This window comes from Monodon monoceros, unplaced genomic scaffold (genome assembly GCF_005190385.1).
Source record: "Monodon monoceros isolate NGI ecotype Baffin Bay Population unplaced genomic scaffold, NGI_Narwhal_1 Super_Scaffold_18, whole genome shotgun sequence".
Lineage (NCBI taxonomy): Eukaryota > Metazoa > Chordata > Mammalia > Artiodactyla > Monodontidae > Monodon > Monodon monoceros.
The window spans coordinates 146,792,162-146,815,004 of record NW_021703774.1 but is presented as its reverse complement, the minus strand read 5'-3'; the positions used below and the strand labels follow the sequence as shown (position 1 = coordinate 146,815,004).

The window sequence follows — 22,843 nt, the reverse complement described above, 5'->3', positions numbered from 1 at the left end:
TAAAATCATTGCTAGAAAGGCAGATTAAGGAAAAGATAGTAAAGGATATTTTATAACAAAGAAACATCTCCAGGACACTGGGGAGTGCTTTTAAGCAGGGTGATAACATGACCAGGCTTACATTTTAGAAAAATTCTTCCAGGGACAGTAGCCTGAAGAAGATGACAAGAAGTCTAACCATCCAAAAAAGAATGTGTGCTTGACAACAGATAAACTATCTCAAAGTCCTAATCTAACTAACAGTTTATCATGACAACCAAATATGGTCCAAGCAAGTACTCTGAGCTTTAGAAACCAAGCAACTAGTACCAAGTTCAGGCCACAGGGTATTTGACATGGCTTTGAAACCAAAAAAAAAGGGACGTTTCTGCAGATAAAATACTAAAAATGTAACAATGGCAAAAGATAAATGGAATGAAGAGGAAAAAACAGCAACTAAGAAAACAAGGATATAACAGAAAATTTTACTTCAGGGTAAGAGTTACTTCCACTTGTCAATTACATACAGAGTCACTTCTTCTATGTAATAATAAATTGTGGTTCCAACAAGCAATTCAAAAGCCAAATTTAATTTAATGCATAACACTTAAGAAAATAACCAAACAAAAACTAGATTAGAAACAGCAAACTATAACAGAGGACCAGCTCTATACTAGCTAGCTAGGTTCTCACTGCTTAAAAAGAAATCTCTCCCTGTCTGGCTGGTCCTTGAAGCATATCAACTAAACGGGTAAGGTAAGGTGAGGTGGAATAGGGCAGGGTGGGTAAAGGAGGACTTGCTCTTTCACAAAGGTTCCTTATCAATGAACTAGACGAGTTCCTAAATGCTTTCATTCCAATTCTCTTTCTTTATATAACAAATATAACTCAGATTCAAACATGCCAACAGATACAACGAAGAATCCAATTATTTTATCTTAAGAAAATGAATCCTACCTTTCCGGGGTCATCCTTGGATCGAGGCACTTTAAGGAAACACTTGTTCAGCGACAGATTATGTCGTATGGAATTCTGAAATTAAAAAAGAAAGAAAAGCCATAAGGTCATTGGAATCCAAAAACCAAAACCCCCTTTAGAAACAGAATCAGAAACCTAAGTATCTCTATGCACTGGAATACAATTACAAATGGAATAAGTTTTTTAAATGAGCTTCAAATTTAAACCTTTCTGATTTTCAAATTATGAATGCTACAAAGGGGAGTAGTTATTGGAAGACAGTTTCTAGTGCATTTTGCAAAACTCCAAATAATGGACTATATGTCCCATTTTAAATGTTTAGTAAGACCTTTCAACGATGCAGGAAGATGTCTGTGATTAATGTTAAATACCAAATATAAAATCGTATGCATATTATGATTTTAATTGTGATATATATATTTATTAGCTAATTTATTTATTCTTGGAAACAAGCCATAATGCAAAATGCTAAGAGTTATTCTACATGGAATTATAAGTGATGATTATTTTCCTCCATTCACTTTTCTGCAATGTTCAAATGATTTACAAGGCACATGTGTTACCACTATTTAATGAGTTTAAAAAGTTATAAACAAAAAAATGTCACTGCTCCATTACAAGAGTACATAAAAACCAATTAGGTTCTCACTACAATATTTAAGAAAGAAAACCACATGGGAAGACACTGACTAGAGAAGCCAGCAAGAACACGTAGGTTCCTCAATGTAGCAAGAAAGAATAAACAACTTGGATGGAAGGAAAACACACTTAGAGACCTGGAGAATCTGTGAAACAGGAAATCTTTCATGAATAAACAGGACTATGCCACAACTTTTACAGAAAATACCCAAAGGCCATTTCTTCTTAATTAAATGCTCTAAAATCCATTTCATAATTTTGTTTGTTCCAAAATGGCCAGGTATCTGGTGGAGGGGCTCCAATTGCATTTAGCCACTACTTAGAGTTGGATGTTGGGCAGGGGGTTATTTTTTGGCATAATGTCATTTTATTTTTAATATAAAATTCGGAACTCTAACAATGCCTACATTAAAACTTGCCTCTCATGAGGCAATATTGGGATTAAAGAAGTTTTTAAAAGATGACCAGAGAAGGTAAATTCAAGCCTATCTTATTACCAAACATCAATTAAAACTTATGAATGCGAGTTCTACCTCTACCTGGAATGTAAACAGCTACAAAGACTGATGATCCCTCCCAAACAATGACAAACCAATCGGTAAGCCAAAAAAAAGTCTATTTTTAAGCCACATCAGAGAGCTGAGGTTGCAAAGCAGCCCAACAAATAAAATTCCTAAGAGGGATGAGCCCATTCAAGGAGAAAGGGGACAAACTGTCTCACTTTTCGGCAGAATATGGGAGAAAGAGCTGGCCACCATCCAAGCACCCAAGAAATTAGCTAAAATTTGAAAGGCCAAGCATGGTATCAGTTTAAAGTAGCAAGGATCCCAGACACAAAGGAAATTTCCACTCACTCTCAAGCTCAGAAGAAGCTCTTGGACCTTCACCGTATGCTCACAAGAAAGACTGGGGGCAGGAAAGGAAAACAGAGAAAGTCTCCTCCTTGGTGGCATAAGCAGGAAGGAGGTAACTGATGGCCACGAGGGGGAAAAAAGCCACACCACCTTCTACAGATCTTACAAAGCAAAAAACTTAAGTTTGAGGTAGGGGTAACAAAACTTCTCACCCATAGGGCTCTGGCAAAGATTACTTCTGAGGAAAGAATGGAAACAAAGCCCTTCTGCCTCTAGGGAGGGATAGGAAACACTTTCCCAGGATACAGGCAAAGACCTGCTGATGGAGGAAGCAAAATCCTTTTACCTATGAGACAAGTGTCAGAAACTACCCAGGGGCCAGTATCCTACACCAATACACCATGCTGAGGTGGAGGGTGACTGTAGCTGGGAAAGGGACAGGAAACTCCCACGCAAAGGTAACTGGATAAGCAAGGATAACTAACCTGGCTGAGGGAAAAAAAAAAACACTGAAAAAGCCCCACCCCCAAGTCCAACGGCCTGAATAAGACTAAGGCTGGATCAAGACACCGCCCCCCCCACCCCGCCAAAAAAAAAAAAAAACACCAGCCCCTACCACAAGCCCAGCAGTGAATAACAAGTAATGACAACCTTCAGAGAGGGGAGGGGCAGGAGCATGGACAGAGACCCCTATCTGTAGCAAGGTGGGCAGAGACAACTAAACCTAAAGAGAAAACAGGAAAACTGAGAAAACCCTACAGCACCCAAGCCTCCCACTCCAAGCACAAGGTAACAGGAGTCTACTGCAGGAGGAATGTAAAGTCTGTGGTATACTAATGGCAAAGATACCAACAACAAAACCCAAATCCAGCTCAACTACTGACGAGTGTAATTCGACTCCCCACACAAATGGCCTGTGAAAAAAGATGCTTGTCCATTTACAGGTACAAATAGTATTTACTTCTATCTCTACCATTCTTTTACACATGTAGCTGGAACTCAATCAAAAATTGCAAGACACAAGGAAAAGCAAGAAAAAAGAAAAAAGCCCATTGTCAAGAGATAAAGTAATCAACAAAACCCAACTGAGAGATGACGCTATCAGACAAGAACTTTTAAAAAGCTATGACTAGGACTTCCCTGGTGGCGCAGTGGCTGAGAGTCCGCCTGCCGATGCAGGGGACACGGGTTCGTGCCCCAGTCCGGGAAGATCCCACATGCCGCAGAGCGGCTGGGCCCGTGAGCCATGGCCGCTGAGCCTGCGCGTCCGGAGCCTGTGCTCCGCAACGGGAGAGGCCACAACAGTGAGAGGCCCGCGTACCGCAAAAAAAAAAAAAAAAAAAAAAAGCTATGACTAATATGTTCAGGCACCAAGTAGAAAAAAGTGCGCAACTTGCATAAAGAGATGGGGAATTTCAACAGAGATGTGTAAGCTATAAGAAAGAGTCAAATGTCAATGATAGAAATAAAAAACATGATAAAAGATAAAGGATTCCCTAGATGGTTCATCAGCAGACTGGACCCAATTAGGGAAAGGCTCAGGTTATCTTGAGGCTAGATCAATAGAAATTATCCAAAATAACACACATGCACGTGGGCATGCACATATACACAGATACAAAAAAAAAAAAAGATCATCCAAGAACTGTGGAACAATACATGTAATTAGAGTCCCAGAAGGAGAAATGGAAAAGAATAGGGTAGAAGAAAAATTTGAAGATGTAACAGACAAGAATCATCCAAAAGTAATGCAGGACATCAAATCACAGATGCAAGAATTTCAGAGAACACCAAGCAGAAGGAATTAAAAATCCACACAACTATATTCATTATAGCCCAAAAGCTGAAAATCAAAATGAAGAGAACATCTTGAAGGGCAGCAAGAGAAAAAAAGAAAGATTATGTACAGAGAAATAAAGATTAGAATTACAGTGATGTCTCAAAAACCATGCAAGTTAGAAGACAACAAAGTGACATCTTTAAAACACTAAGAGAAAAAAAAAGTCAATTCTATATGCAGTAAAAATATCTCTCAAAAATGAAGGCAAAATAAAGACTTCTAGACAAACAAAAGCTGAAAGAAGTCATTTCTTGTACCGCCAGTTGGCTGGCAATATTGGAAGGAAGTTCTTCAGGCAGAAGTATGATACCAAATGGAAACCTGGATCTACAAAAAGAAATGAAGAGTTCCAGAAACTGTGAAAATGAAAGCAAATTTTAAAAATCACTTTTTCTTATCTGTAATGCCTTTAAAAGATAACTGTCTAAAGCAAATATAACAATTATTTATGAGATTTATAACATGTAAAAGTAAAATGTACAATAACAATAACACAAAGGTTGGCTCAGGGGAATTAGAAGTACAGCTGACCCTTGAACAACACGGGTTTGAATTATATGGGTCCACTTATATGCGGACTTTTCCAATAAATACATACTACAGTACTATACAATCCAAGGTTGGCTGAATCCGCAGATGAGGAACCATGGATATGGGGGGCCAATTGTAAAGTTATACATTCGACTGTGCAGGGGTCAGCGCCCCTTAGTCCCCGGGTTGTTCAAGGGTCAACTGTATAAGGTTTATAAAGTTCTTACACTATACATAAAATGGTATAATGAAGGTAGAGTGGGATAAGTTAAAGATGTGGGTGGTAAACCCTAGAGTAATCACATCCTAAAACAAAATTTAGGAAGAGGTATAACTAATAAAATAATAGTGAAGATAAAATGAAATCATAAACAATACTCCAAATCCAAAAGAAGACAAGGAAAAGAAGGAACTAATCAGAAAAGTTACCCATCTAAAAAGTTCAAGATGGGAAAAAACCAAAATCAAGATGGTCAGAAGAAGAAATCAAAATGGTCATGTTTTCTAAATGGCTTCACAGTGGAAGAACACATCTCTACTTAGATCCTCCTCCTCTACAAAAAGCTTAAAAGCTGGAAATCTTCAAGACTCTGACACTGTCCTTTTTTCACTTCCACATTTGCTGCCTAGGCAATCTCATCTACAGCCATGGCTTCAATAACCATCTGTGACCTTTCTCCTGAGTTAACACATATTTTCAACAATCTACTAGACACCTCCAGAAACACCTCCAACTCAACATGTTTAAAACTAAGCTCAATCTTTATTCCCAGTGTGGTCTTCTGCCAGTTTTCCCTTCTCTATTTAAAGACAGTTATTCATATAACTGTTCCAATCAGAAACCTGTAAGACCTCCTTAACTCCTCCCTCCTTCTCACCATCTAAAACAAATGTCACCAAATCTTGTAGGTCTACCTTCAATCTACCTACTTCATCCATCTCTTCTGTTACTACCTCAGTCCAGGACACCAGTCGCACCAAAACTAGTACAACAGCTTCCTAACTGGTGTCCACCCTCTACCTTCCTCTCTTTACCCCTCCTCCACCATTCTCTACCCAACAGGCAGTTACCTCTTCACAAGGCAAATCTGACATTACTGTTTCAATTAAAACCTTTCAGTAACTTCTCATTGCACTTAGGATAAAACCTAAAATCCTTAAAGCCTCCACAAGACTCTTCATAATCTCACCCTATCCTGCTGTCATACTCTCTATACTAACCCCCTCCAATGATCTCTCTCACCTCTAGGCTTTCTATTTATTGCTCCCCCTGCAAAAGTTACTGCTGCCAGCCTTCCTCCATCCCTTTCACCCAACTGAGTCTACTTAACTTTCAATTCATTCTTGGTTTAAACATTAGTTCTTTAAGGAAGTCCTTTCTGACGTTCATAAATTATTAGCTTAGGCCAAGTGTGGATTTCTCACCACACAGTTATTCGTTTAATGGTCTTCCTCCTCCATACTGTATTCTATATCAAAATATAAGTAGGCTCCATAAGGGTAGGGATCTTGTCTACCAGCTCAGAACCTAGAATATAATGCTTTTCATATGGGAATCACAAATCTGTTGGAAAAAATACCAAAAGCATATTTAGAAAATAAAAACACCTGGAGAGATATGAGAGCCAACACATGTATTTACAACACACAATGAAGAAAAGAGATGACTTCAGACCTCACAACTTGGGGAGACACTACCTCTAACAACCCTAAGAAAAGAAGTTGGGAGAGCAGAGGTAGAGATAACTAGGATGGCAGAGAGTAAGCTGGAGGAAAATGGCCTGGGTTAAATAACTGATAATGGCATATTGCTTGGCCTTGAAAACCCAGCTTCAAAAGTAGTTTCTCAAAAGTACAGTCTACTTACACCAGAATCACTTGAGATGAATTTTAATGCAGATTCCTAGGTTCTAAGATGACTAATTCAAAATCTCTGGAGTTGTGACCCAGGAATCTGAATTTAAAAGCACTCTCACTGATTTTTATTTTCACTTGAGTTTAAACTGGCATCTCTCATTCAAATCAACCACCACATTCCCACCTTTACTTCTCTTCTCCCACTGTGAGAGCCCTGACTCCCCAAAACACTAATATACATACTCATTTGTTCTATCCTACCATGCACATAAGATTGTTTCAGAATTGCTCCCAACTCCCAACTTCTTTTCTTGTGGTCACACAAGGTAGAGACTGCCTCTAGCAAATACCACTACCAAAGACAAATCTATTAAATGAAGTCCATGATTCTTTTGTAATTATTTTCAACCTTGGTATGCTCTTTTCAAAACTTCTTGAATTTTTCTGTGTGATTATGTTATACATTTGATATAAGGCTTATTTATTTCTACTTATATTCAGTTTTAAGGTTTTCTTTTTTCATCCTTTTTGATTCCCTAACTTATATTTTTTTGAATGTGTAAAACACTTAGATGTTTCAAAACTCAAAACTATATAAAAAGGTACACTCACAATCTTATTCCCTTCCTCATCTCTTCTACCTCAGTTCTGTCCATCCCTATAGGTAACTATGTTTACTATATTTCTAGTTTATTATTCCTAACTTTCTTTTTACAACAATAAGCAAACACATAATATATTCTTATTTCTCTTTTTTCTTCACATAGAAAAGTAGAATACACCCCCACATGCCCATACCACACTCTCTTATATTTTTCTTTTTATTACTCTAAATTCCAGTAACTTAATAGGTTAATTTTCTTTAGTAAGGTGAACAGCATAAAAAAAATTCCTTTTCCTCTAGTTCAGATTACAAAATCATTCAATTATGGAAATTCAAAGAGTTTTTATAACTCTTATGGACTATTCAAAGAATTGTTTTTAATATGTAATCTCCCTTCAATGCCCTGGCACAAAATGAAAGGGAGTTCATCTAAATATTAAAATTCTATTTGAATCCTTTTAAGTGACCACGACAACATTTTCTCCTCTGGGTGACTTTAGTTGGCTCTACATTTCTGGAAAGGTGGTTGACAACTGCTTTAGGATCTTTCTTCCATCCTCTCTTCAAACAACACAAGCTAATTTCACAAGTTCTATATGACCTTCCATTTTCACCTAACCCATCTCTTCCATACCTGAAGAAGAAACAGTAAGCAGCAAGTTGTACAAGTAATGCTAAACAAATCTTAGGACAGTGAATGGGAACTAAAACATGAAAACAGAGATAGGACCTGAGCAAAGGAGAAGATAAACCACTTTCCATTTGTCTCCATGTGAGATGTTCAAAATATTTCTATGTTTACAAAAATAAAATTTAAAGTAATCATGGCAAGTTCTAGGCTCCTAAAATTGGGTGGAAGAAACTTTTTTAAAAGAATAATTATGAAACCGCAATCCCTGGGAATATTAAAGGTCTGCCTAAAGCAACAGACTGGACCAGATAATCTCCCTGGCGTATCTTTTAGTTCTAAAAAGCAACATTATCCTTCTCAACCTATTCCCACTTTTCGCTTTCCATCCTTCCTTCTTCATTACATCCAAACCATGTATCTTCCAGATGAACCTGTATCACTACTTCTAAACCAGTTTCAGACCATAACTTGGGGTGGCCAGCAGCAAGAAATCCAGCAGACTGAATCTGGCACTCTCAAGGTGGACTCAGATGAAACAAGATCCCTGAACAAAAATCTGTAAGTTCTATAATAGAGTTATTAATAAAACATATGGAAACACAAAAGATTAATTCTACAGGGAAAAGAGAGATTACATATGAGCTTAAAGAATAAACAGAATAATGCCAACTGGACAAAGGGCAAGAGAAAGTCCAAGGTCAAGTAAGAGAAAAACAAAAGAAAAATCAAAATATTTATTTCTAGGACAACTAACACGCTGGAATATGTAGAAGAAACAGTACATGAGAGGGAACTAGCAAAAATTAAAGCTAGGAAAGAAAGCTGGGACCAGGATTCTGGCTTTCATTCAAGCTGCATTTACTGAGGCTTACTAAATGGAAGTACTGTGCTAGTGCATGGAATAGAGGAAAAGATACAAAAAAAATCCCTTCCCATAAGGCACTTGATTATCTGGCATGATATACAGCACACTTCACTGGTGCAGAGTAATTCAGTAAATGCCTTTAATAAGTATATTCAAACAAAAAAGACAAAGGTGTTGAGACATGAAAGCTTAAGAGAAACAAGTGGAACTACCAGCTGATGGCAGACCTAAAGCTCTGTAAGTCCCCTTCTTCCACATGCACACACACAAATACACACACCCCACACCGCACACAACTGGATAACTCCTACATAAGAATATGAATGTAAAATGTGCAGATATAAAAGAAAACTGAATTATTTGTCATATAACATAGATTAGGTAGGTAACTAATCTGAAGGTTCCTCAAAAAGCTTACATGAGGAGCTAAGGCTTCTTTAAGAAGTAGCTGATTCTAGAGCTGAGGCAGGAAAGGTACGAGATGAGCCTGGAACATCTTGTGGTGCCAGAAAGTTAAGAAGTTGTAAATAAACCAAAGAACTCTACCGTATCAAGGGCACAGAAGCCAACCTCTAAGAGCTCCCAATGCCAAAAGCAGCAAAAATCTGAGCAACAAATAACGACAGCACAAAAAATAAAATAAATATCCATGAGTGCATACTATTACAAATATACGATTGAATAAAAAAATAAAAGGGGAAGAAGGGACAAGGCTTCCATATTAATTGGGAAGAATCCCAATTAATATAGAAGGAATAAAGGAAAAGAGAAAACCACCACTAGAAAACAATAAAAACTCCTGTAATGATCTACCAATGAACACTAAAATTAATGAACAAAAATTTAAGAAAAACAGGGTACTGCATGCTGTCAAAGTATCTCCCCCAAAACATTTCATAATTTACAAAGTGATAAATAGTAATTTTATAGTGGAGAAACCTCGCAGACACCACCTTAACCAAAGAACCATGGTGAACATTACCAGTAATAAGACATGCTGACATCAAGTTCCCCCTGATACGACTGATAGACAGAGAAGGGCACATCACCTCTGCATTATTCTTCCCCAAAATGCATTACCTCAATCTAACCGAGAAAATATCAGACATATCCAAACTGAGGAACATTCTACAAAATACCTGACAAGTACTGTTCAAAAGTGCCAAGGTCATAAAAGACAAGAAAAGATTGAGGGACTGTTACAGATTGGAGAAGACTAAGGAGACATAACAAATGACAGCTAAATGTAATGTGGGATCCTAGATTAGATCCTGAATTGAATCCTGGAACATAAAAAAAAATTAGTGGGAAAAACTGGTGAAATCTGAACGAAATCTGTAATTTACTTAGTAGCTAACAGTACTGCTTAGTCAAAAGTATTAATTTCTTAGTTTTGATAATGGTACTATGGTTACATAAGGTGTTAACAAAGAGGAATTGGTTGAAGGATATATGGGAACCCTTTGTACTACTTACAAAACTCTGCTATAAATCTAGAATTCTTTCAAAATAGAGTTTTTTTAAAATCTTTGATGATAAAAACAGTACTAGTTGCAATACTATGTTATTTTTTTTTAAACCTCAGACACACTATCAACTTAACTGAACTGTGGGTATTGTTTTCTAGTGAATGCTACATTATCTCTGCTCCAATACTTTATGCTATGTCAGTCCTCTAATATAAGAAAGCTCTAACATATTAATATTCTACCGAAAATAAAGTTATTCATCTAATTTAAAACATTTAATTTCCTTTTTTAATCCTAAAAATGACTAGTAATCAGAATTTCATCTTTAATTATATAAGCCTCCACAAAGCTTTATCTTCAATAAAAGCCAGTATTGTTATTGTTTACAGCATAAAAATAAAAATTTAAATAAAATCCTTACCTTCCATCCACTGCCAGCCTCTCTATAATATGGGAAGTTATCACAAATCCACTGATAAATCTCACTTAGAGTCATTTTCTTTTTGGGTGAGCTATTAATTGCAAATGTAATGAGGCTGGCATAACTGTATGGAGGCTTCCCATCTTTGTGCTGTTGGACTTCTTCCTGGTCCAGGGTTGTATTTGGGTCAAGAAGTGTATTCTTCTTGGAAATTCCTGTTCCATGTGCATTTTGTGTAGCATCAGATTTTTGGATGGCTGCTCTCATGGTGAGCTGTGGTAACCAGTCCATAGATGTTAGGCTGCTCTCCAGTTCAGATGTCATCCTGAAGGTAAATAGACTCCTTAGTCAATATCAAGGAAAGAACCCCTGCTTCTCAAAATATCCAATATTCACAAATCTAGGAGTTCCAAAGTGAGGGAAAGCCTGAGTTAAATCTGGAGGAAAAAGATTGAGTATATTAATGACCAAACCAAATATTTAAGGGATCAACATTTCCAATCTTTTTTCTTAATTTCTTCCTCTCCAAACACAACAAATTTGGTTTTAAACTGTCTAAGAGATAAAACAATACATACACACAAAGTGATTCTGAGGCCAGTTTTCTTAAAAAGACTATCTGTCACTTTAAACAGGGAGACAGGATCATAGTATGAATAAATCTGTCTGCAGTCCAGCTCTTTACTCACCAACACTGCAGGCCCTTTTAAAACTTAAGATTGTGTATCTGGCATTTCTTTTACACAAATTTTAGGGAAATCATACAAAAGAATACCAAAATTAAAGTGTAGGCAAGAGGTCAGAGAAGTAACTGAGGAATTTACATGGAGGAAAGAAGGTAAAGTTGAGCAGGTGGGAGATAGGAAGAGTAAAGCAGGGTAGACAAGAATAGCAAGGAGACAAGCTAGCTGGGGGAGCTGACTGAAAAAAGAAATGCAAACTCAAGGACACTGATGAACTAGAGAAAAGGAGAATAGGCAGTGCCAGGAAGTTTAAAAAAAAGTCAAAGAACAAGCTTAAGAAAACTAAAGATCTGGGAGTGTAGGATATGAGATAAAATCACATAAATGGACAGCAAGAAAAGAAACATTAAAAACTCAATGACAGGCTTACAAAAACATCCAGTGATCTGGATTCTGTAATCTATTTCTCTCCAAGGCTGAAAAATTCAAACCATTATCACCCAAAGAAAGAAAAAAGAAAAAACAACATCTGCCAGGTTAACACATATTCTGGAGAAAGAAGGAAGCTGCTCTAAGAATGGAAGATAAAAATATAGAAACAAAGATTGACACCTCACACTGGAATGGCAAACTTTCAACAAAAGGTACAAACTTTCCTATCCTGGAATCAAAGAAGCAGGAAAAGTGAGCCTGACAACAAAGCAGAGAGGAATGAAAGGCTTCTAAGTGATATAAAAATAAAGGGAAAAAGAAAACAAAATAAGAAACTTAAAGTATCTCGGTAAAAAGAAAAAAATTGTGGCTAAGAATCTCATATATACCCTTCATTCCAAATGGCTGCAGGCAAAAAGCAACCTGGAGTATGTGCTTAGGATCTGAACTTCTGGGAGGCAATGTAGAATTAATAAAAAAACACAGGCTCTGGAGTCAGGCAGATCAGAATTCAAGTACTTATTCTACCAGTTACTATCTGTGAGACTATGAAAGTGTTACTATCTCTAAACCCCATCTCATCTGTAAAATGAAATAATAATAGTACCTACGGTTGAAATATTACTTTGAGAAATAAATGGGATAACTTATGCATAGAAGAAACAATCAATAAGTATTAGTTAATAATATTACTCTAGGAGTATCTTGGGGGGGTACTAATGAACCATAAAGTAAATAAGATTAAGCAATAGCAATTATAAATCAAGAGCTAGCCACGAGGATTCTATCTGCATTGCCAGTAGAATATTAACTACTGGCAATGCAGACAGAATATTTTCCAATATTTTGATTAACAGTTTTACATTTTTCATTTTCCCTCCCCATCTCTGCTGTATGCATTCCTCTGAAACCTGAACTTTAAATTCCTCTATACAGCACCTTGCTCTACAATCTCAGCCAGAAATGCTTGTTCCCATCAAGAAATAAGTGATAGAAACTTGTGGAATAAGAAGCCAAGATAATTTAGAGATCACAGAATGTCAAAGAGTGGGCAAAGTAACCTAGAGATTAGAGAACAAAGCCTCCAATCTAAAGATGAAAAACTAAGGTCTACTGAAGTTAAAGACTTGTCCAAATTCACACAAATAGTTAACAGTGGAACTAAAACCAGAGCTCAGATCTCCTGATGCCCAATCCAGCAGTTTTTCTACCATACCTTACCTGTAAAATTAAAATAATAGTACCTACCTCTCACTGATATAAAGTACTCAGAACAGCGACTGGCAAATAGTAAAGAGTCAATAAATGTTAGCTACTGGTAGTGGTGATAACCCTAGTTGCTGCTATTATTAGTCACATTTTATTCTACGAACATTGGCTATTATTGTACCATGCTATCATCCTATTTGCCTCAATTAAGTCTCCACTGAGTAGCTTTATTTTGTTCAAATTCCCAAAGCAGCCAGTCACATACATTTTCAAAGATAATGTAAAAGTACATTCCAAATTGGAATATAACTGATACAGCAGATGCTCCCTGTTGAGAACCATCTTTAACTTGTTTCCTTCCCCCAGTGCCACTAACTGAGACTTTAGGAGAGTCTCAGTAATATAACGTGAACACACACTAAGTAGGTACTTAATACTGTTATAAAAATAAACAAGAATTTATAATTACACACGTGTACAAGGCTATCCTAGAGTAAAATCTTATACACACAGCAAGTATGATAAAATTTCTGTCCTCTAGAAACCTGTACTCCAATTAGGAAGGTCAAACACAAGAAAGAGCTGGAAAAGAGCTCTGGGTGCTGCAATGGCTCAGAAAAAGGTGGAGGACAACATGGGCTGCAGCCTTAAGAGGTAGAGAAGGAAGAACTTCAGCTAAGACTTAAAGAAAGTTAAGATCTAAATAGGCTGGAAAGAATTTGGTGCCTAGCCATCAAAGGCATCATGAGTAAGAATTATTCATTGAAGTAGAGTATAAAAATCTTTCTCAAATTTAAAATCTGAAAAAGCGGGGCTGCTGTTTTCTTTGCAATTTGTTATACTTTACACATTCTTGGTAGTGAGGTAAAAAGTGCCTCTATTGTTGCTGCTTAGGCTGGTTATTGCAGTGGTTCTCCACTGAGAACACAAAAAGTGACCATTAGATTTGACCAGATCATCAAGTAACTTTAGAAAGAAACCTCTTAGTGGAATGGTGATGACAGAAGTCCACTTGTATAAGAGAACAGATGGTGGCAGATTTAAAAACAGCATGGGAGGCTCTGAGGAATCTGGTTATGGAAATCTGGTTAAGAAATGTCAGACCCTCATTACCTCACCTCATTCCAAAAGCTTCCTAGCTGGCCTCCTAGGCTCTGATTTCTCACCACTCCATCCCTGCTAATCACCTCCAGAGTACATGTATATACTCCAAGAGAAATGCCAGCAATGTTTTCATGTCACTGTGCCCAAAAACTTTAAATGGTTCCCCTTCTCATATTATACTAAATCTGAATGCCTCATTTCAACTACTTTAGCTTCATTAACCTTTTATTAATCCTTCTCTATTAATTCCTAGAGCAATTATAACCTCAGTTTGGCTTTACCATGCTGTTTCACATGTATAACTGGAACATAAGCTTTCTACCCTCACTCCCTTTTCCCCCACCTCCCCATTGAGGATAGTGACCACACACTAGTACTTCAGATGCTACCCAACACCATGCCAGGTACACATTATCTGAAAAATAACACAGTATTTGGATAAGGAATGAGTCTTCCTTTCTGGAATGCCTTTTCCTTCCCACTCTGCCTAGCTGGCTTCTACTTTTTCATCAAGACTCAGACCAAACACCTCCCCCTCCAGAAAGCCTGATCAATCCACTCTTCCCATCCTCCATCTCCTAAATGGAACTAGATCCTCCCCCCATTGACTATAAATACTTCTATCACAGAACTTACACAGAATTAAATTACCTTTATCTACCTCTCTCCCATGAGGCCATGAGCTCCTTAGAAGAAGGAACCTTCTTATTCTTTTCTGTTCCCACAATGCCTAGGAGCACAGTAGGTAAAGGGTCAATAAATGGTGGTTAAATGATTGAAACAGTGACTAGCCAATGAAGGTGTGGGTGTGCTGCTCCCCAAGCAAACAAGACCAAACACATTTAAAAGCTAAAAGGAAGAGGTGAAAGAGGACTCAATAGTATGAGGTAAGGATAACCACAGGATAGAAGTCCTTTATGAAGTGGAAAAAAGCATGACTCAGCAAAGACTGACAAGTTAGTACTACACAGGAACAGAGAGTTCTACTGGAAAAGTAGAGAAAAATGGGAAGATGAAAGCCAAAGATAAGAAGATAATGTTACTTGTGGGATAAACCAAGGCATGAAAAAATTATGTCTGAAGTTCTTAAATCTATGATGGTATCTATTGCTTAAAAGAATAAGCAATTTTTTCTGCATACAATGAAAAGGTAAAGAGCATCCAGATATAACAACTCCACACTAATTTATGACATAAGAGGAGGGAGGGGGTTCTGACCTCACTTAATGAAATTCTGCCACTGATGCAATCCCAAATATGCATTTTAGCTACTTTAGCACATTGCTTGGCTTCCCTCTGGTAACTTCCCTAACAACTGAGGAGTAGCCAAGGCTTACACAGAAAGTTTTCAACAGGATAAAAAGGTGGGAAATGGGTAGAGATATTGTTGGCTTTCCTAAATGGAGGTAAGATGAAGACATCAAGGAAAATAAAGTAAGAATAATGAGGGTAATGATGATGTGACCTAGATATTCCTGAATCCTCTCCCTCCCTTCCTAGCACTTGGCATTTTGTCTTAACACTTGGCATGTGAAAAACTGAGCAACTGAGAACTCAAAAGAAATCCTTGTAATTACCACAGCAGTAATTCTGATCACACACATCTCAGGGGGTCAAAAAATACATATATTTAAACATAAGATACATATATAAAAAACATAATTCCTGTTACTGCATCTCATCACCCTCGGCAGCCAGAAGCAAGGTCTATGGTAGAGACCACTAACTGCCACTTCATATCTGTTTTGGCCTTCTTCCTTAGGAATACAACCCCAATTTTATTCTGGATGGTATTATGCCTTTTGCCCTTCCTGCTCTCTGGAATGTGGATACAATAGGTATTGCTCCAACAGTCATCTTGGACCATAAGGTGACCTTTGAGAATGGAAGCCATACACTGAGGACATGGGAGCAGAGAGAAGGGATCTGGGTCCCTGATTTTTTTGGTGAAGCAATTGTGAAGCTGCCACCCCAGCCCTGAACTGCCTACCTTTCAGACTTTTCATGTGTTTAACTACTATAAAAAGATCTCTACCAGCAGGTGAATGCAATTCCTAACAAACATGGAATGTGGGACATGGAAGTGAGGTGATGCAAGTAACAGGACCTAAAATAAGACACTCTCTTAGAGGAGTTGATGAGGTAAACATTAAGAACTCTAATACTGCAGGATGGAAAGCTGGTTACACTTATTAAAGAGTGACAAAGGATTTGGTCAAATTGTCACCTACTGTAACTGGAAAACAAACCATATGCCAACTGAGGCTATAGAGTAACGAGAGAAATACTATAGGAAAAATTGAGAATATTGGCATGTGTTGGCTCCTTCTAGCCGCTTAAAACAAAGTCCTAAAAGGGAAATAAACTTCAATTACAGTTGCAAGCAGAGAAAATGCAGGTTTGCTAAGGGAGGTACTCCCTGCCTATGGCCTGCAATTCAAGCTAAAATTCCTATAATTTAAAGCCCTACATGGTTGAAAAAAAACCACCAAGTGCTTCTGAAGTAGCAAACTGAAGTAACTGAGTGATAGCTGCAAAACTACAGCCTTGGCAGTAGAGAAGACTGGTGCCTTGCCACACAAAATCAATGTTGTGAGGGTGTTGACTTTCCACCCAAGACTATCACTTCAAATGGCCCCACCCAGAGCCATCATTCCCTCAGGAGCTAAAAGAGGTGAATGAACTTGGATGGGGGAAAATATATTCTTTATTTCCACTAACTTGTAACTAAAACTTAGCATTTCCTTTAATTACAAAAGTAGACAACAAATCACAGCAGCATTAACAGTACCTGTGACTTTGCCATCAATAAAAATCACAAATATATTCATATGTGACAAATGCTGCAGAATCTCAACTTTTTAAACTCATCGACTACTTCAAATTTATGACAGTGTATTAGATTTGCCACTAGATTTTTTATTTAACGTGTTAATTCAAAGGCATATATATTACTATGTTTTAAAGTTAATATTTTGCTAACCATATTTCAATATAATTAATTACTTTCTTCTGTAATCCTAAGTATTTTATGAATTTTGAGACCTTATTCTGAGAAGGGTCCACAAGTTTCACCAGACTTTGAAGGGGTTCCATGGCACCAAAAGGTTAGAAATCCCTGGGGTAAGTAGAGCACACAGGGCAGAGTTTTCATATTAAAAAATTCTGCCTAGGCATGTCCTTTGGCTCAAAGCAGCAAAAAGTCTAGAAACTAAGCTTTTTAAGATAACTGTAAAAGGGCAGAGGGGTGTCTAGACTGCAAAAGCCTCTTAAGTTTCCAAAATAATACCCAAGCTAATCAACAAGAAGTGAGCTATAAAGCCTATGCATTTCCCAGATAGGGCATCTTCACCAATACCCACTGCAGATGTGGCCATGGAGGATACTGGACAAGGTGAAGGTGAGACCTTTCAGAGGGCACAGGGGACAATGGACAGCCCATCAAAGAGCAGAATCAAGGAACTTATTATACTTTCATGGAGTCTCTGCCACTGCTACCCAGGAGGATTTTATAATCGATATGGTCTAGTGACTATTTTATGTTTCCCATTATCCTGTTTTCTGAGTAAAAGATTTTATTGCTATTATCCTATTCCTTCACCACTATAAACCAAAAAGCCACTCTGGGATCTAATGAAAGTGAATGCACCCAGAGAGCTTAGAATTTCGGTTGGATATAATAACTGGATGAAACTCTGGGTTGTTTCCCTTGGGAAAAGGGCAAGTAAGTTCTATTTATAGGAAGAACAGTACATGTGGATATTCAGGTATCCAAGGCTGATTGTGGCAGAAACCTAACAAGAAAGAAAATAATCTACTACAGATTGACCTTACATTTTGGAAGCATGTGATATAAAAAAACAATTTTTTTAATTTATAAATGAAGCAATAATTTAAGCTATTTCCAAGCAAAAGCAGCTGCTGTTATTTTTCAAAATTAGTTATCACACACCAGCAAAGCCGAAGTTTCTACTCTTAGTTCAATTTCAGGAAAATAACACAGTCAATGTCCTACATTAGAAAAGATATGGTGATTAAGAACACAGGCTCTGGAGCAAGACTGCCTGGATTGGAATCTAAGCTCTTCCACTTTTAGCTATGTGACCTTAAACAAGTAAATTAGCCTCTCTATACCTCAGTTTCCTCATGTGTAAGGTGAGGATAAAAACAGTACCCACCCCAAAGGATTGTTGTGAGGATTAAATGAGTTATATATATAAAGCACTAAGAAGAGTTTCTAACACACAGTACATAAGCATTCAATAAATGTTAGCTATTATTCCTATCAAATTCATACTCTTCAGAATTTTCTAAATTTTAAATGACTGTCACTCTTATTCAGTGGTTTTAGACTTACATGCCCTAAATCACACAATAATCATTTATCAACCTCAATGGAAATGAGCCCCCATTCAATTATTTACTCTAAAGAAAAGATCCAGAAAAGACTGTGCTTTTAAATTTTGTTTGTAGATTGCATATGAAAATTGAACATACACTTTTCCCACAGAAATAAGATTCTATGATGATGATTCCTGAAGCAGCCCACAAAATCCTACCTATTCTATAAAGGAGTTCTATATATCAAAGTTCTAAGAGTATAAAAGCCCCAGTTGGATATTCTGCAGCAGAGAGACCGAAGTGCAACAAGGAAAATAAAGAAATAAGTTTTTCCATTTTCCTGGTGTAGGACCAGCTTGTTCCTGATAAAATTTCAATACACATAGCTTATATCTGGCATACTTCTAAGTACCTTCTTCTATACCTTGGCTCTCCCATCTCACACTGCCATAAGCCTCCAAGATTGGCCCCTAAAGTTGGTATTATAAACTCCAAAATTAATTACTTGCTCTTCTCCTCCAGGAAAGACTCTAACCTTTTCAAAGCAGTTGATCTCTGCTCTATTTAGGAAGAAAGCGGACAGCATCAAACTAATCACCACTAAGGTATGAATAACTGAGCCTTTAAATTTCCTATGAGCAATGATCTTTTTAAAGGACAAGCCCAAAATATCCTCATTGGTTTTAAGTGAAAATATAGGTAGAAGAATCATAATTTAGGATAGAGAATCCAATACACAAATAGAAATTCACATTTCAAAACTCTTGACTTTCACAACTTTTGTTTCACCCCTAAGATTCCAAGAATATTCACAATATAACTTATGCAAAAACTTGAGGGATTTAGTGAGACAACTGTCATTTGTAAACAGAACTGTGGTTTCAGAGCTATTTATCATAAAATCAGAGATGAAAAAGAACCTCACTATGTCATTTTTAAAAGCCCTGCTATTACCTATTTTGGAAACCAACAATATTCTTTATCTCCAAGGGAAGAAAAGTTCACCAAATGTATACAGTAATTCATTTTGTTTAAAATAATAATAAATTTTAACAGACTAATCTATGTATCTCCCTTGCTACAGAGAAGAAAATTTCTTTAAATTCTATCCTGGAAAGTGAGAACTGGTCAGAGTTCTCTTCACAACGATGCTTCACATATTTTACAATATTAACACCATTTAGGTTCCTTCTCAAAAGTTTGAAGTCCAGAACTCCAACAGGATCTGATTTAAGAACCATAATATAGTTACTGCTCTTCTCTAGATTCTCTCCAAATTACTCTATTACTCAAATATATAATCTTAGATTCATAAAACTGTATTCTAAATTCATACAAGCCATACTCATAGTTAGAACTCCGTTCAGGCTAAAACTTAGGGATCATATGGTCAAAAGACATCTTTATGCCATAAATGTAATTCTTATCTTAAAAATATTTTACTCTACAATTTAGGGAGGAAAAATAAATATTTTTGGACATTAACCACTGAACTACATTCTGTCATCAAGTAAGTACAGTATTTTGCATTTAATCTCACTCTATCTATTGGAATCTCTATGTCTCTTGAGTAGCTGGAAAGCTAATAAACAAGAGTCCCTTTGATACAAGAACGCTCAAAGCCATCTTTGCAGATATTATTTAAAAACCCAGACAGAATCTGCTATTAATACTTCTTATACTTAGTTTTTAAAAATATGTGTAGAGCCCATGAGCCACAACTACTGAAGTCCGCGTGGCTAGAGCCCGTGCTCCGCAACAAGAGAAGCCACCGCAATGAGAAGCCCTTGCACCACAACGAAGGGTAGCCCCCACTCGCCGCAACTAGAGAAAGCCTGTGCGCGGCAACAAAGACTCAATGCAGCCAAAAATAAAACAAATTAAAAAAAAAAAAAAGAAAAAGATGTTTAAAAAAAAAAGAAAAAGCCTCAAATTGGTAAATACTGACAGCCAAGAGGCAGAATTTAGTGCATGGGCACTGGAGCAAGACCTCTGTATGAATCCCAGCTCCATCCCTTATTCATTGCATGTCCTTGAGTTGCTGAACTTTTTTACCTCTGTTTCCTCATTTGTGAAATGAAAATAATCATAACACCAACCTCACAGAGTTGTTAGGGGAAATTTAATTAATATACCATAAAATGCTTAAATGATGCCTGGTCTTATATATTAGTAAGAACACCATAAAGCTAGTTATCCAAGTCAATATTTAGTCCCATAAGTAACTTTTATAATATGTCCTTAAGTCAGTGACTAGTCACTGGTACTCTTCAATACCTTATGCTCAGAAATGGAAGCCCAATAAGTCAGCTTAAAGATTAAATTACATTTAGGATGCTCTAGACCAGCACTGTCCAACAGAACTTTCTACAACAATGGAAATGTTTGTGTGTTATCCAATATGACAGTCAGTAGCCATGTGCAGCTAACCAAGCACTTAAAAAATGTGGCTAGTGTGACTGAGGAAGATTTTTTTTAATTTAGATTTAAATAGCCACATGAGGCTAGCGGCTACCATATGAGACAGTAAGCCTTAGAAGATAAGACAAAAAGTTCAAAATACATTTTAGAAAAAGTCTCTGTAATGGTCAAAATTAAGACGGTTTCTCATTACTCTTCATTTAATTGGAACATGTCAGAACTAAACATGCAAATTAACAGATTTTATCAATTATAAAAAAAGTTTGATAAATATAACAATGATGAACTACGGCATGATAATGAAAGTTATTTCTGCCACTGCGTGGGACTGACTTAAAAGCATAACTATATTAATTATAAATATGATAAAAATGTAGTATTAAATGTCAGCAACATCCTTAGCCTGAGGTCAGTTGCAAACCTGAATGCTACTGGTAGATACTCCAGAATCTAAGAATTTAGATTATCATACTAGAGATTATCAAACTAAATGAATTAAGCCAGACAGAAAGGCAAATATCATTTGATATCACTTATATGTAGAATCTTAAAAAATCAAACAAAACGTATTTAACAAAACAGACTCACAGACATAGAAAACAAACTTATGGTTACCTGAGGGGGGAAGGGGAGGGATAAATTAGGAACCTGGGATTAACAGATACACACTACCATATGTAAAACAGATAAACAACAAGGTCCTACTGTATAGCACAGGGAACTATATTCAATATCTTGTAATAACCTATAATGGAAAAAAATCTGAAAAATATACATATATATGTGTATGTATAACTGAATCACTTTGCTGTACACCAGAAACTAACAACACTGTAAATCAACAATACTTCAATTAAAAAAAAATTTGTTTTAATTTTTAAAAATAAGAATTTAGGGTAAAGGGGAAATAGAAGGGGAAAAAGAAATCCTCTTCTACCCCATGTTCTTGAGCTGAGAGCAAAGGATACAAACATGTCCTTTTTTTTTTCTTTTTTAAGTCTTTTTCATTGAATTTGTTACAATACTGTTTCTCTTTTTTATGTTTTGCGTTTTTTGGCCCCAAGGCAAGTGGGGTCTTAGCTCCCCAACCAGGGATGAACCCGAACCCCCTGCACTGGAAGGCGAAGTCTTAACCACTGGACTGCCAGGGGAGTCCCCAAATATGTCCTCTTTTATTCTAAAAACAATTATCCCTTTTGCTTTCTACTATAGGAAAATGCAAAAAAGGAAAAAATATGCCAGATGCTTTATGTAATCAATATATAGTTTATCCCATGAATCCTAACAGGCCAGGGAGGTAAACATTAACATCCCTATTACAGCAAAATCAGGAAAAGTGAAGTAACTTACCCATGATCATATGAATAATACACGGCAGAGGTCTGAACCTGTATCTACCCAATTCTAAGACTAAATACCAGAGCTGCCTTAACAATAACAAGTCTGCTACTAGAAACAAGACAGCAAGAAGCCTTAAAATAAATCTACCCTCCTCTGGTCATTCTAAATAGCAGGTTATCAATATCAAATGGAGGGAAATGAGAAAACACATGGACAGGAAATTCACTTGGGACACAACACACAATCTTCTCTGGTGCTAAAAATCCCTATGTGTTCCCCAACATATCCTAAACAAACAGACTGGATCAATAATAAAAGGCATCTTTAAGGGAGAAGCGTAACAAAAAGGAAAAGATAAGTGTGAACAAGAAAGAAAGAAAAAGATAACAAAAGGAAGAGGTCTCAGGTAGAAGATCAGAAACTACTTAAAGTACTACTGATAATTCCGCATCCTAGGCCGAATACACATGTGAACCATAAAATCAATCCTCATAAATGTTAGGCAATTCAGAAATGCAGAAAGGGCCCCATTTTAACAAGTCCAAAGAAATATCAAATTTTATTTTGCTTTAATCAAACCAAATTATAACAGTCTAATGCTAAAATATATGAAAGAAATATGTTATATACATATATGTGTTTAC

The 22,843-nt window shown here is 36.7% G+C and overlaps 1 protein-coding gene across 2 annotated transcripts in view; it reads right to left on the bottom strand.

Annotated features, from left to right (window-relative positions):
* FOXJ3 (forkhead box J3) overlaps positions 1–22,843 on the bottom strand; it is a 126,822-nt gene that overhangs the window by 76,546 nt on the left and 27,433 nt on the right. Inside the window, exons 1-3 of one of the 2 annotated variants that reach the window (XM_029227873.1) lie at positions 14,748–14,771; positions 10,669–11,105; positions 937–1,011 (exon numbers count right to left, since the gene is read on the bottom strand). In XM_029227873.1, the coding sequence (XP_029083706.1) occupies positions 937–1,011; positions 10,669–10,992 (399 nt within the window). In that variant the 5' untranslated portion in view covers positions 10,993–11,105; positions 14,748–14,771. Of the gene's footprint in view, positions 1–936; positions 1,012–10,668; positions 11,106–14,747; positions 14,772–22,843 lie in introns of those variants that run through there. The other variant, XM_029227872.1, reaches the window with a different exon arrangement.